At 43.8% G+C, this 12,364-nt stretch overlaps 3 protein-coding genes across 3 annotated transcripts; all 3 read right to left on the bottom strand.

The window, feature by feature from the left end:
- Positions 1 to 204: 204 nt before the first annotated feature.
- O0I10_004266 (uncharacterized protein) lies at positions 205 to 1,601 on the bottom strand (the record flags this gene model as incomplete). Its single annotated transcript, XM_058484327.1, has 3 exons — positions 205 to 753; positions 814 to 1,089; positions 1,146 to 1,601. 3 exons carry the CDS (start codon positions 1,599 to 1,601, stop codon positions 205 to 207), a joined length of 1,281 nt encoding a protein of 426 aa, XP_058344952.1.
- A 1,593-nt stretch (positions 1,602 to 3,194) lies between these two features.
- On the bottom strand, positions 3,195 to 8,065 carry O0I10_004267 (uncharacterized protein; the record flags this gene model as incomplete). Its single annotated transcript, XM_058484328.1, has 10 exons — positions 3,195 to 3,544; positions 3,608 to 3,712; positions 3,773 to 3,928; positions 3,985 to 4,117; positions 4,175 to 5,765; positions 5,830 to 6,073; positions 6,127 to 6,299; positions 6,357 to 7,597; positions 7,657 to 7,862; positions 7,930 to 8,065. The coding sequence occupies 10 exons, from the start codon at positions 8,063 to 8,065 to the stop codon at positions 3,195 to 3,197; spliced, it is 4,335 nt and encodes a 1,444-aa protein (XP_058344953.1).
- A 1,376-nt stretch (positions 8,066 to 9,441) lies between these two features.
- On the bottom strand, positions 9,442 to 12,177 carry O0I10_004268 (uncharacterized protein; the record flags this gene model as incomplete). The annotated part of the gene is made up of 11 exons (XM_058484329.1): positions 9,442 to 9,678; positions 9,741 to 9,971; positions 10,034 to 10,225; positions 10,304 to 10,529; positions 10,587 to 10,952; positions 11,023 to 11,095; positions 11,152 to 11,311; positions 11,380 to 11,739; positions 11,810 to 11,945; positions 12,002 to 12,045; positions 12,106 to 12,177. The coding sequence occupies 11 exons, from the start codon at positions 12,175 to 12,177 to the stop codon at positions 9,442 to 9,444; spliced, it is 2,097 nt and encodes a 698-aa protein (XP_058344954.1).
- Positions 12,178 to 12,364: the final 187 nt, after the last annotated feature.

Below are 12,364 nucleotides of genomic sequence, written 5' to 3' on the forward strand. Positions count from 1 at the left end.
GTTGAGATGATTGAATGCTGTATCTTTTTGAGATGTTTATCTGATTACGGTGTGAATTTGCAGCAATACATTAAGGGACATGCGACAACGTAGAGAATGAATAGAGAAAAGTAAAAAAGATGTGTGAATGTTATATGTTCACGGGAATACTATGTTGTTGCTATACTACTGCTACAGAGAGAGAGATTGTTTATGTGTTTATGTTTATGCAAAAGCGGCCACGGCAAACAAAGCAGCAATAAGCAATGGACCATTGACCATCATGTTGCCAGCAGCTGCGCTTTCATCATCACCGGAAGCAGATTGCTTCTTGACAGCTTCACCAGAGGTAGAGGTACCATCACCATTCTTCTTGCCATCGCCATTGCTCTTGCTACCAGAAGAAGCAGACTTGACATATTCATCAAAGGTGGGGAAGGTAACGGAATTCTCAACGTAGGGGTTAGTAATGTTCATGCAAGTAGGAACATCAATAACATGCTTGTAGGCCTTGGCAAGAGCATCATGGTTCTCCATAGCCATGGACATGGTCATGTTGTTGATTTCGTGAGAAAGAATAATGGCACCACTTTGGCTAAAGGTACCGTTCTTGCCCATCTCAATGAAGTCCTTGTAGTTTTGCTCGACAGTTTCAGTAGTAACACCAGGAACAGCATTGGCAGCCCAATCATCAGTATCAATGTTCCAGAGAATGGCAGTAAGGTTGAGCTGAGTGGCAATCCAACGAACACGATCATCAATGTCGCCTTGAGCCTAAATAGCGAGGAAGTTAGTATTCTTGAATATATGCTACAATGCAATTCAATCACTTACAGGTCGCCAATAACGGGGCGTCAATCCGGAGACGTATTTGATGGCCTTGGTGGAATAGTAGAGCTCGGCAAGGACTTCCTTGTTAGACAAAGTGGTCATGAGTTGATGAGACCATGTGTGGCCAGCAATATGGTGACCATCCTTGACACCACGGAGGGCACCATAGGGCCAAGCAAGGACATTGGAACCAATGTAGAACATGGATGCCTTTTGCTTCTTTTCTTGCAAAAAGTCGTAAAAAGCATTATGGGAGCAGTTGGGACCATCATCGAAAGTCTACAGCAATTGGTCTTAGCACAAAAGTCGTAAAAGATCGTTTTGGGAGGACATACCAAACCAAGAGTCTCGGGCTCATCACAAGCATAGATATCAGCATTGACATCAGGCAACTTGGGTTGAACACATTGGGAAGCACTCCACCAGCAATCAGGATCCTTGGGATCATAGCCTGTCATATTAAGACCACCTGCAGCATCAAGCGTTCTAGGATCGATCTTGGGGGCCTTTGACCAATCAATTGAATCATACAAGGCTTGGAACTCGGCGCTAGTGTTCATGCCATTGCTTGTGGCTACTTCCCATACGGTGGGCCATGTAGCCTTGTCGTATGCAAATTCGGAATCGTACCAAGCGCACTCTTGGGTAGGATCTTGAGAGGTAGTTTGAGGGATGTCAGGGATAGTGATTTTGGTGGGATCAGTGGAGCTGGTGTAATTAGTGGTTGCGGCACCATTGACACCGACAAGCAAGGCAGCAGAGGCAGCTGCAATGGTAGTCTTCCAGTACATGTTGTTGTTGTAAGAGTTGTTTAAAGGAAAGGAATGAGAGGAAGGGAAAAAAGTATGGATTCAAGGATAGTGATGGAAGATGTATGTATCTCAAAAGGCGAGACCGTCAATAAGGGAAGTAAAGGGAAAGAGGGGGGGATCATGCATCCACATCAGGTAAATTTATATATGTAGGGGAAAGGGCGAAATGGTGTGTGCTTGATGGATGCACAAGGGCGAAAAAAGCAAGTTTCAACGAGCCAGCTTTCAAACTCCATCATGATGATATGGATAACAAGTTAGAAATCAGTCCATTTACTAAAGCAAAAGCTCAGACATCTGCTGCTTGATCTATTACGATGCGCGTTGTCGGGCTCAGTAGGCTGTCATCCCCCTCGTGTTGACAATGATTGCATTTGATACATACATCATTATTGGTGATTGCCAATGGAAATGCATGCAAACCCAACAACCTACCCCCTCTTCGACTACACCACCCCTCGAGCTTCTTTTTTCCCTCCCCTCACCTGATTCAGATGAGAGAAAACAATGAATACTTATACAATGGGTGGTGCAATTCTCTTACTAGACATGTTGGGTCTAGACGTTACATTACTCCTGTGAGACATCTCGTGTACGACAGCTATTCATACATCGTATATATGGCACAAAATGGGATGTGCACGTCGATCCCGCTGCAGCTGGCGTATTTCAGGGTCAGCGTTGCATGACCCTATTCTACACACACACACACGTAGCATTCACACACCCATTATACCCAGCATGCTTTATTCAAGCAAGCAAGATTCCAGATGATGCTATGCTTGTGTGGAATGATACACGTACTATAGCTCGATAGATCGTCTTTGAAACAAGCAAAAAGTAAATGCTTGAAAGGGTGTGAGCTTTAGGGATGCTGATGGCAAATTCGTCCTGTAACACGTGGCAGCCTTAATTTGATAGATTTGTGTGCTACGCTATGTGAGACAAAAAAGACATGAACGTAGGTGTACACATGACTGAGTTACTCCTCTTTGATCTCCTCTGCTCCCACAGCTGGTAATTTTCAAGTCCTAAAAAAAGCATATTACCCGGGAATTGCTCTTACCATAACGTTGGTGCCTCCATTATACCGCGTACATGGGGTGTGTTTATACAATTCTTGTCGTCTTCGTGGGGACAACAATGTCCTTGTTGATCATAAAGGCTCTTGGTCACTGCACAACAGATGAATCCCTGTGCGATGATGCCATACTCAAGCGAGCTATAATAGCTTTGTGTCCCGAAATTAAAGGCTAGTAGTCATGGGGAAACAAAGCTAGCTTGATTTGTGTAGTGAATAGCATGAATGATTTAGCCTTGCATACCACGTATGCATAGCTTGTTTCCAGCATCATTGTTAAGGCGTTGCGCGGTAATTCGGCTAAAGGATATAAATATGGATATGCACACGCCTAATCATTTAGGTATTTCAAGATCATGGGATAATGTACGATGTATATTATATGATACAATGGTGGGGGGCAGTTTATTTTAAATGACATGAGCAGGGGGGGATGTAAAATAGTATACGAGAATGCAATGGAATGAATGATATTATTGAATCTTATGTATCTAGCGTCTAGGTTTACGTTTAAAGTAGCAGACAATGATCAACATGGCGAGATCGAAAATGAAAAATGCAATCATGATGCCAAGGTCTCTCCATTTGTTTGAAGCTGACCATCCAAAGTTTTGTTCAAAGAACTCGGTACCAGAGGAATAGGCACAGTATTGGCACGCCGTAGTATCATTGGGATTATCGATATAACCGCTTCCGCCAGAGTTGAAAAAGTTCGTCATGTACTCACCACATGTTTGATTGGGTGGTGGATTAAAGGTGAGTAAGTCATCCGAGTTGCACGTGACTTGGACATTGGATAATTCGTTGGTAGCAAGGCCTTCAATGTAATAGTGGAAGGGATCTATTACGGTGCATTAACGTAAGTTGTATTGCCAAAATATCCAAAGACGACATGATAACTTACCAAGCCAGTACATCCATTTTCTCCAGAAATAAGGCATCGAAGCTTCAGGCTGCATCAAACCAGCAAAGAGAATAAAGATGGAAGCAACCAAAGGATTGATAGAAGCTACAACACATTTTGCATTAGTCCACAGCATACGACTTGTCATCAAAACGCAATCCTTACCAGCTGACGTGGGGTTTTCAGTAATAGCAGCGATCAAAAAGCCAATGCTAACGGAATAAAAGACAAAGAATACCACCAAGATGAAAAAGTAACCACACGCCTCAGAAGTATTGGCAAAACCACCCGTCCAATAAAATCCGCACATGTAAGTAGCAGCTGTAAAACGTCGATTATTAGTACGTCGATCCATGGCAGACGAGGAAGTCACTTACAAAAGAAGATGATGTAAGGCATCTCAACAAGCATCGGGCATAAAGCAAATGGAAGCCAGCCATAGTATCGAGAGGCATACTCGCGTCGGAAATAGAGTCGTTCAGTCATGAATTTGGGTTGGGACAAGATAATCTGTAATGGTATATCATTAAGTACATGTATCGATAACATCTATTGCAAGTGACTTACCAGAATATTTGACATGATAAAGGTACCAAAGAGAGCAAAGATGCGATTCTGCATATCGGTTTGGGTGTTTGACATCTTCCAAAAGGTGAAACCGGTAAGTAAAGAGTTGAACATGAGCGTTGCAAATCGACCAATATTGTATTCAGGGGAACGCCAATAGACTAAAAGCATACGCTTGAGCACCAAATGGAATTGAGTCGTAAACGGCGTGGCGTATTGCAAAGAAGGACGTGTTGGGTGCATGTCAGCTTGGTTTTTGATGAGATCAAGTTCTTCTTGCAGAGCCTTTGCTTGAGGTGAGCCAGCCCAGATATCAGCCCAATCACGTGTCGCCTTGCCAGCTGTACCAGCACCCACCACTTCAAGGATATACTCTGCAGGATTTGCGTCTGGGGAGCATTTGGGACCACCATTGGATTCAAAATAATCAATCATTGTGCGTGCATCAGGACCAATCTCACCGTGATAGGCGGTTCTGCCACCACGCACCAAAAGCAACAAGTGATCAAAATGCTCAAACAGGATAGCGGAAGGTTGATGGATCGTACATAGCACAGGCCAACCAGCATCAGCAAGCTTGCGAATAAAGCGCACAATGTTGTATGATGATTGTGCATCCAGACCTGATGTGGGTTCATCCAAAAACAAGAGCTTGGGCTTGCTCACCAACTCCATACCAATCGTCAAACGCTTGCGCTCCTCGACCGAGATACCAACACCAAGCTCAACTTCACCAATTTGGGCATCCGCAATATCCTCCATCTCAAGCAATGTAAGAATGGTCTCCACATAGGCATCCTTTTCTTCCTTTGGTACATCGGCATCTTGACGAAGATAGGCTGAAAATTGCAATGCCTCCCGCACCGTGACAGCAGGCTGATGAATATCCATTTGCTCACAATAGCCCGTAATACGCTCAAAGTCATTCATCAATGCCTCGTTGTTCAAAAAGACATCTCCTTCAACCTTGCCAATGGTCTTGCGCTTTGCCAATACGTCCAATAAGGTTGTTTTACCAGCACCAGAGGAACCCATCAATGCAGTCAAGTGGCCTGGTCTGACAATGCCTGAAATGTCATTGAGCAGTTGTCTTGTACCACCTTTAACGGGGACTGTATAATTCACATTGTGCCAGGAGAACGTTGTACCGGTAGAGACCTTTGCCATGTTGTCAGTGATATGGGCTTGGTGTTCACGACGTGCGTTTTCTTCCTCATCGGTACGTGGCTTGGGTGCCTTTCCAGGGAGATACAACTTGGTGAGCGATCCGGATGACTTTAGCTGAATCTTTTCCATGGCCAAACAGTTCAAAGCCGTAAAGAAAAGGAAAAAGCCAACGACCACCACGAAATCAGGTGCCCATCTCCACCATGTACGGAATCGTCTTGCAGCAAAAAGATAGTCGTCACCAAGTACAAAGTCTTCGCCAGGGTTGCCACCTTGCATAGTGCACACCTTGTAATTCCAATCATCATAACCAGGACCATAGGGAACAGAATTTCCAAGGCCATCGCATGAATAATGTTGACCCGTCAATTCATTCGACACAATAGCACGATAACCATAGGCGAGTGGATTGATCCAATAGATCCTAAATACGTACCCCATATCAGTAAACAAATTCCATCATAGATACAATGGTACAACACACTTACCAATAAAGCCATGGATGTTGTGTTTGATAAGGGATCACATAGCCAGAGTAGGTGACAAGGGCAACAAAAAGGGCACCTGATACTTGTGTTGCGACAAAGAAACTGGATGTGATGGTACCAAAGAAGCGGAAGAATCCATTCATGGCCAAGTTGATGAATATCAAAATGATAAAGTAGGTAAACCAACGGCCGGCGTCCAAGTCAAGATGCATCAAGAAGTAAGAGCAGATCTCATATACAAGTACTAATCATGTATCGTTTAGTAACGCGTCTTGTTCATAGTTTTCTTGAGCTTACCTTGTACAACAGCATATGGGATATCCATAGCAACAATGGAAAGATAATAGGCTGAAGGACGATACATGGCAAAGTGCTTTTGCTTTTCGAGAACAGGACGACCCAAGAAGAAAGAAATCAGAGTAGATTGTGATACGAGCGCATTGAATAGAACGGCAAAGAAAAGAGCACCACTAATGGGATAGAGTTAGCATGAGGAGAAGACGAAGAAGAATGGGATCAAGAAGTACCTTCGACTAAATGCGCCATTGGCAGTGAGAGGAATGCTGAAAAACACCGAGCCAGTGATGAGCGATTGAACAAAGATGGTGCCATAGCGAGAAAGAAGACCCTCGTGATCCTTGATGAGGAGTTGATGTTGACGGATGGTGAGTGCCTTGACTTGCTGCCAGAAAGAGCTGGTGTGGGGTTGCGACTTCGGAGCTAATTTTTGATGCTCATCGCGCATGGCTTGCATGAATTGTTCAGCTGGCTTGTCACGTGCAATTTGCTCTTCGTATGCTTGCATCTCGGCCATCATTGCCTTGTACGTGGATGATTCATAAAAGCGTTCCTCGAATTCATGCGCGTGTTCAGGTGTCTTTCCATCAAAGCCAGGTTGGACCTCACGTTCCAAGGGGTTACATAGACCAGTAAGGAAATCCGGCAATGATTTGCGAGGTGGACAATGGAATCCCATGTGTTCAAAGTATGCCTTGGCTTCACTGGTTGGTCCAAAATAGATACAATGGCCTTCATCCAAGAGTAACACCTTGTCAAATAAATTGAAGATGCTGTTGGAGGCTTGATACAACGTAGCGATCGTAGTCTTGCCAAATACATCGGTCATGATACGCAACGAGCGTACGTAATCAAGGGCAGAAGCAGCATCGAGACCACGGGTAGAGCAATCAAAGCAAGTGATAGTGCTGCGTGTCGTCATAACTTCGGCAATGGAAAGACGCTTGCGCTCACCACCAGAGAGACCACGGACGAAAGCATTGCCAACCACCGTATCCATTTGCTTTGTAAGTCCCAGCATGTTACCCAGCAAGTAAATGATCTTGTCAACAAAATCCCTCTTGGTTTCATCAGGAAGTCGAGTGCCAGGTGTCTTTGTACGCAATGCAAATTGAAGCGTTTGCTTGGTTGTCAAGGTAGGATAATGCTGATCCTCTTCCTCATTGTATACCACTTGACCACGGTAATGCTTTGAAAAGGTCTTGTAATCGATACCGCCATAGGTTACTTCACCACCAACATGGGTATAAGGAGAACGGATACAACTGAGTACTTTGAGCAATGTTGTACAGCCTGCACCAGGTCGACCAAGCACCAACAGCATCTCGCCGTTTTTACAAAATCCATTAAGGCCGCGAAGAATCGTCTTTTTCGTACTCTTTTTGCCGATGCCAAAGTATTTCCAAAATTGTAATACATCGAGACAAGCACTCGCCACATTGGATATCACATGTGCATCAGCACCGAGACCCTGAAATTAAAAAGAGTTAGAGGAATGATAAACGGTGGCGTTACTACTATACAACATACCTCAACAACAAGGTCTTTCCATAGGACACCAAGATGTTTGGGTTTGTGGCCTGCTGAGCTTTCTTGGTTGGACATGTCGTGTAAAAAGGCATCGAGATCGAATACTTCTTGATCGGCAGCACCTTCCTCAGCTTTGCCCTCGGGTACAGATGCACGGCTTATACGCGATAATTCACGCTTGAGAGTATCGTATTCGAGCTTTGCCTCTATAAAACAATAAAGGGCCTGTTAGCTATTTGAATTTAAGGAACGTTGATAAAAAAGGATAATGACCATCAATGTTGACTGCATTTGCATCGGGTTCACCATAAGTGCCATCATTTCCTTCGATTTCTTGCTTGTATGTGATGTCTTCATGGATGGTATAGTCAGACCGGGTGGATGAGCTGTCGTGGTTTGACTTTTCCATCGTGATAAAGCGATGAAATGTGTTTTGCAAAGATACCTCGTATTTATAAGCGATGTTCAAATCGTGGATGAAGGTCGTCGGAGACGATGTCTTTTTGATCCGGCCAAAGCTATTGCTACTGCCCGGCTCTAGTGGCGGGTGCAAAACTTCTTCCCCGCCTCCTATTACTGCTTTGCTTTTCTCAATGCGTATGCTGTTCACCACCCCCTATCTAAACCCGGTTACCATTCATGAGGAATGAAAAAGAATAATAGACTCTTTTCTTGTATATGATTTTGTTCTTTTGGATATGTAGTTTTCAAGAGTATTGCTTATGAAAAGGGTGATTGACAATATACCCGTGAGGGCGCGGCGATGTCCGGTAAAATATTCAAGCAACAGCCGCGTCTCAAATCTGAGTTTGTGATTGGCTGATAGTAATCCTGCTTGATGAATGATGCCCAAAGCTTTCAAGAAGTGTCCCATCAGATTAACGAACCACCTCAAACAAATTACTTTCCATCCACCCATCATGTCATGATATGAAACGTTAATTTAGATGCGTTGCTACATAGGCATTGTGGTAAATTGGTGGCCACGGCACTAGAGCAGCCTATCTGATTGACTACCTACCACAACAACATGTGATAGAGTATTGTTGTTACGCCCACCATCATCATCATTGGGACCGTATGGCACTACACTACTACGCCACATCTTGATAACACCATTCGTGATAGGTATTGCCAAAGTGATTCAAAATAATGGGTGCTAATGTTTGCTAACTCCTATCTCGGGGATATCGATTGGGTGTGGGTAGCATCATGTATGACTACTCTTTGTCGATAAAGATAAGGCGTCATCGCTTGTTGTATTAGATGCTTAGTAAAATTTGATCCGTTGGTAGCGGATGTCTGCCGCATCAAACGCATGGTTACTTTCTACCGACAATGGTCGGCCATGGTTCCGAAACACCCCGCGATGCATCAATTGAAACAACCCAATGTCGATCAAGCAATTCATCCGGAGTCACGTGAACCTCCTCTCATCCTTTGTTCTTCAACCACATGGAGAATTAAAGTGTGTAAGATATTGCATCATGGTAATAGGTGTCATTGACAAAGAAATTTTAATAAGGTAGCTTCCATTATGGTTGCACCCTTTGTTACGAGGCTGCATTGTCTTACCATCCTCATTGTACTCGATTCTTACGTACTCTTTATTACCATTCCCATATCTTTACTTGTCATGTCGGGGATTCCAATGGTACACAAAGCCGTCTTTATATGAAAATCGACATAAAAGGGGAAAATGTAAAAAGTGTGCGTAATGTACAACATCACCAAAAAGCGGGTCGTTATATATACAAAATCAAGAATTTATCTTTAACGTTGTTGCTAATCATTGGAACACCTCTTTTTGGCCAAGGGAGCTTCATCACCATAAGCACATGACTCCTTTTCAGTTTGCATGTCGTTGATCAAGGTTCTGACAAAGGCTTGCTCGTACTTTGAGTTTTGGAACACGGTTGTCAATGAATCGGATGGACATCGTAAAAAGTTGGGAGCGAAAACCATGGCAAGATTGTTGACATTCATGCGTGTATATTGTGTCACCTCCTCACGGTTGAATTCCTAATGATGATGATGTATGCCATAAGTTATCAAACTTCAAGTGTAGACATGCATTCATTTACCTGAACAGAAGCGATCATGTACATGACAATACGACGATTCAGATCGGGTAAAGCGTTGACAATGGCGATGGCTTCATCTGAATTCTCGGCAAACTTGACGCATTCATCATACAATTCAGTGGGTATTAATGGTTTCTCAAGGTCTCGAAGCCAGTATTTGAGTAAAGATGCTGGTACATTGGGATCGGTAATGCCACTTGCATCATAATTGCCATTTTCAATCCGAACACGCTATAAAGAAAGGGGGTGGTTAACATCAAATCGAGTATTATGCAAGGGCAACACAAACATACCAAATCCGTTACTTCTTCAGCGTCACCGGGAACACGAAAAATGCCTTCCGATTGTAGACCATTCATTTTCAGCACTGCATCAGCGAGGAACGGTACTATCTTGGGTATTTTGAGGCCGTTATCGCAATGGGAAGGTAAGGAGATGATCAACTCGAGGTCTTCTCCAAAGATGGAAGGCTTAAAGGGTGCTTCCTGCAAAAAAGACAACACCGACATTAGCATGTGATTTCCACGTCAACTCTCTTTTTTTTTCATCCATTCATTCATTACCTTGGCTCGTTCAATTTCTGCTGCCGTCAAGACCTTTCCTTTGGCGCCCCGCGCACAAATTCGCTTTAGTCGGGTAGATACATATTGGCTAATCACATCCACTTGATTCTGGGTAACATGAGTGCTTTGATCCACAAAGTTGTTCAGGTATGATTCAAGATTCTTGGATGGTGGAAAGGTGACGCTGATGACACATAAAATCTCCCAACCTTTTCGAATGCTTTGTCTATAATAAAAAGAGGTGTTAATCTACATCGATCATCATTGCATGACGCTAACTTACCCGTTGGGGTTGTTGTTTAATTGCTTGCATACTTGTACATAAATCTCATCACGCATTTGTCCTTTGCTGATACCACATCCAAGCAATGTCTGATACTCCTCGATCTCAGTGGATTGTCGTGGTCGTGGTCGATCGCCCATAATGATTTGGATCAATTTGAAGCATTTGAGTGCATCCTTGTACAAATCCTTGTTGAGCATAATCAGAGGTTGTTTGAGTGAATCCTTGGTCCAACGCAGCATCTCCTCCATGGGCACTTGTCGTTTGAAAATGATCCCTCGTTTATGTTTGGCGAAATACTTTTGAGCAAATCCATCAATAGCAAATTGTGTGATCTCTTGTTGCAAATTGGAAGGAAGGATCGGTCTAATGCATCATGCATAAGTATCCTCCACTTTTGTGTGTAGCTCTCTCTCTCCCACGCAATCCCACTTACTTTTTCTCCTCGGTCTGAGCCTGCAGACTGAAAGGATCCATCCATTTAGTTGGGTGCATAGCAGCTGCTGCTTCTAAAAACGATATAAGTAAACCCCACATACAAAATCGGTAAGGTTCATTTTGTTACCTGGATTGCTCACGGGTGTGCTGACAGCAATTGAGTTACGCGGAGATGATTGAGTGCGTGTCACGAGATTCTTCCAAGATGACGAAGTCTTTCCTCGAAAAGCAGAAAAGTTTGACAAACGGCGTTGACGAGCTGCTGCTAGATCACCCATTTCTGAGACCTTGGAATGGATTAGTTAGTATAAGGTCATATGTCCCTAAATGAAAGAGAAGAGAAAAAAGCACTTACCACGCTTTGTTTTCGAGTCCATCTGAAACCAAACAATCCCATAGAGCCATTGGGTAATGCTGCTGATAATGAATCATGTGATTCTTCTTGGATGCATAATGGAGATGTGTTGGTAGTCGTCGTAGTGGTGGTGGTGGTGGTGGTGGTAGTAGTCATCATTGGCGGAGGCGGGGGTGGAGGTGATGGTGGAGTCGTATTGGTGGTAGTGTTGGCGTTGTTGCCGTCTGATGTGGATCGAGTATGATGATAAGCGGTAGTGGGTGGAATGGATCGAGTTGAAGGAAGATCAAGAGAACGACTATTGCGTTTCAAGACTGAGGAACCTGCCTCAGGGACCACTTGATCAAGTCTGATATCAGTCTATCATGTATTGCTTTAGCCTTTTGCTTCTCTTTTGTTTCAAATCGAGATGTATATCCCGCGCACTTACATTGGTAAGAGAAATCACTGGTGTGTCAGCCGGCTGATTCCAGTGAGCTTGTCCCGAAGTAGTATGGTAGTAATATGGCATATCGTTGGCATCATCCCATAGCTCCCACCATTCGCCATTGGGGTCATTGGGTTTGCTACAGTCCATTTCATGAGTCTCTTTTTTCTATACTATAATAAAGGCGTCCCTTACATTATCCCTTGTTCGGGTTTGTCTGTCAAGCATTTGCCAGTGGTCTATAGAACAATGGGGTTGAGTAACAAGAAGGAGGGTCGACATGAGGCCCATCTGCTTACGGGATTAACGAAATAAATGTCTTTGGAGTCGGGATGCACCACCTGGACCCAATCATAGGCTACAGTTGTCATGCCGAGGTGGTGGTTGGTAGTGGTGGTGGAGGTAGTGAACGTGGTATGAAAGGGGTATTGGGCGGGAAAGAAAGTGGTTACTACAAGGCAAAAAGTGGAAAAGGGAAAGTAAATGGGCGGTGAGCAAAAAAGGTTATTGTACAGAAGGATGGTCTGATTCCTTGTGAAGCACCATGTTACACACTTT

Source organism: Lichtheimia ornata (genome assembly GCF_029851405.1).
Source record: "Lichtheimia ornata isolate CBS 291.66 chromosome Unknown scaffold00015, whole genome shotgun sequence".
NCBI classification, from domain to species: Eukaryota; Fungi; Mucoromycota; class Mucoromycetes; order Mucorales; family Lichtheimiaceae; genus Lichtheimia; species Lichtheimia ornata.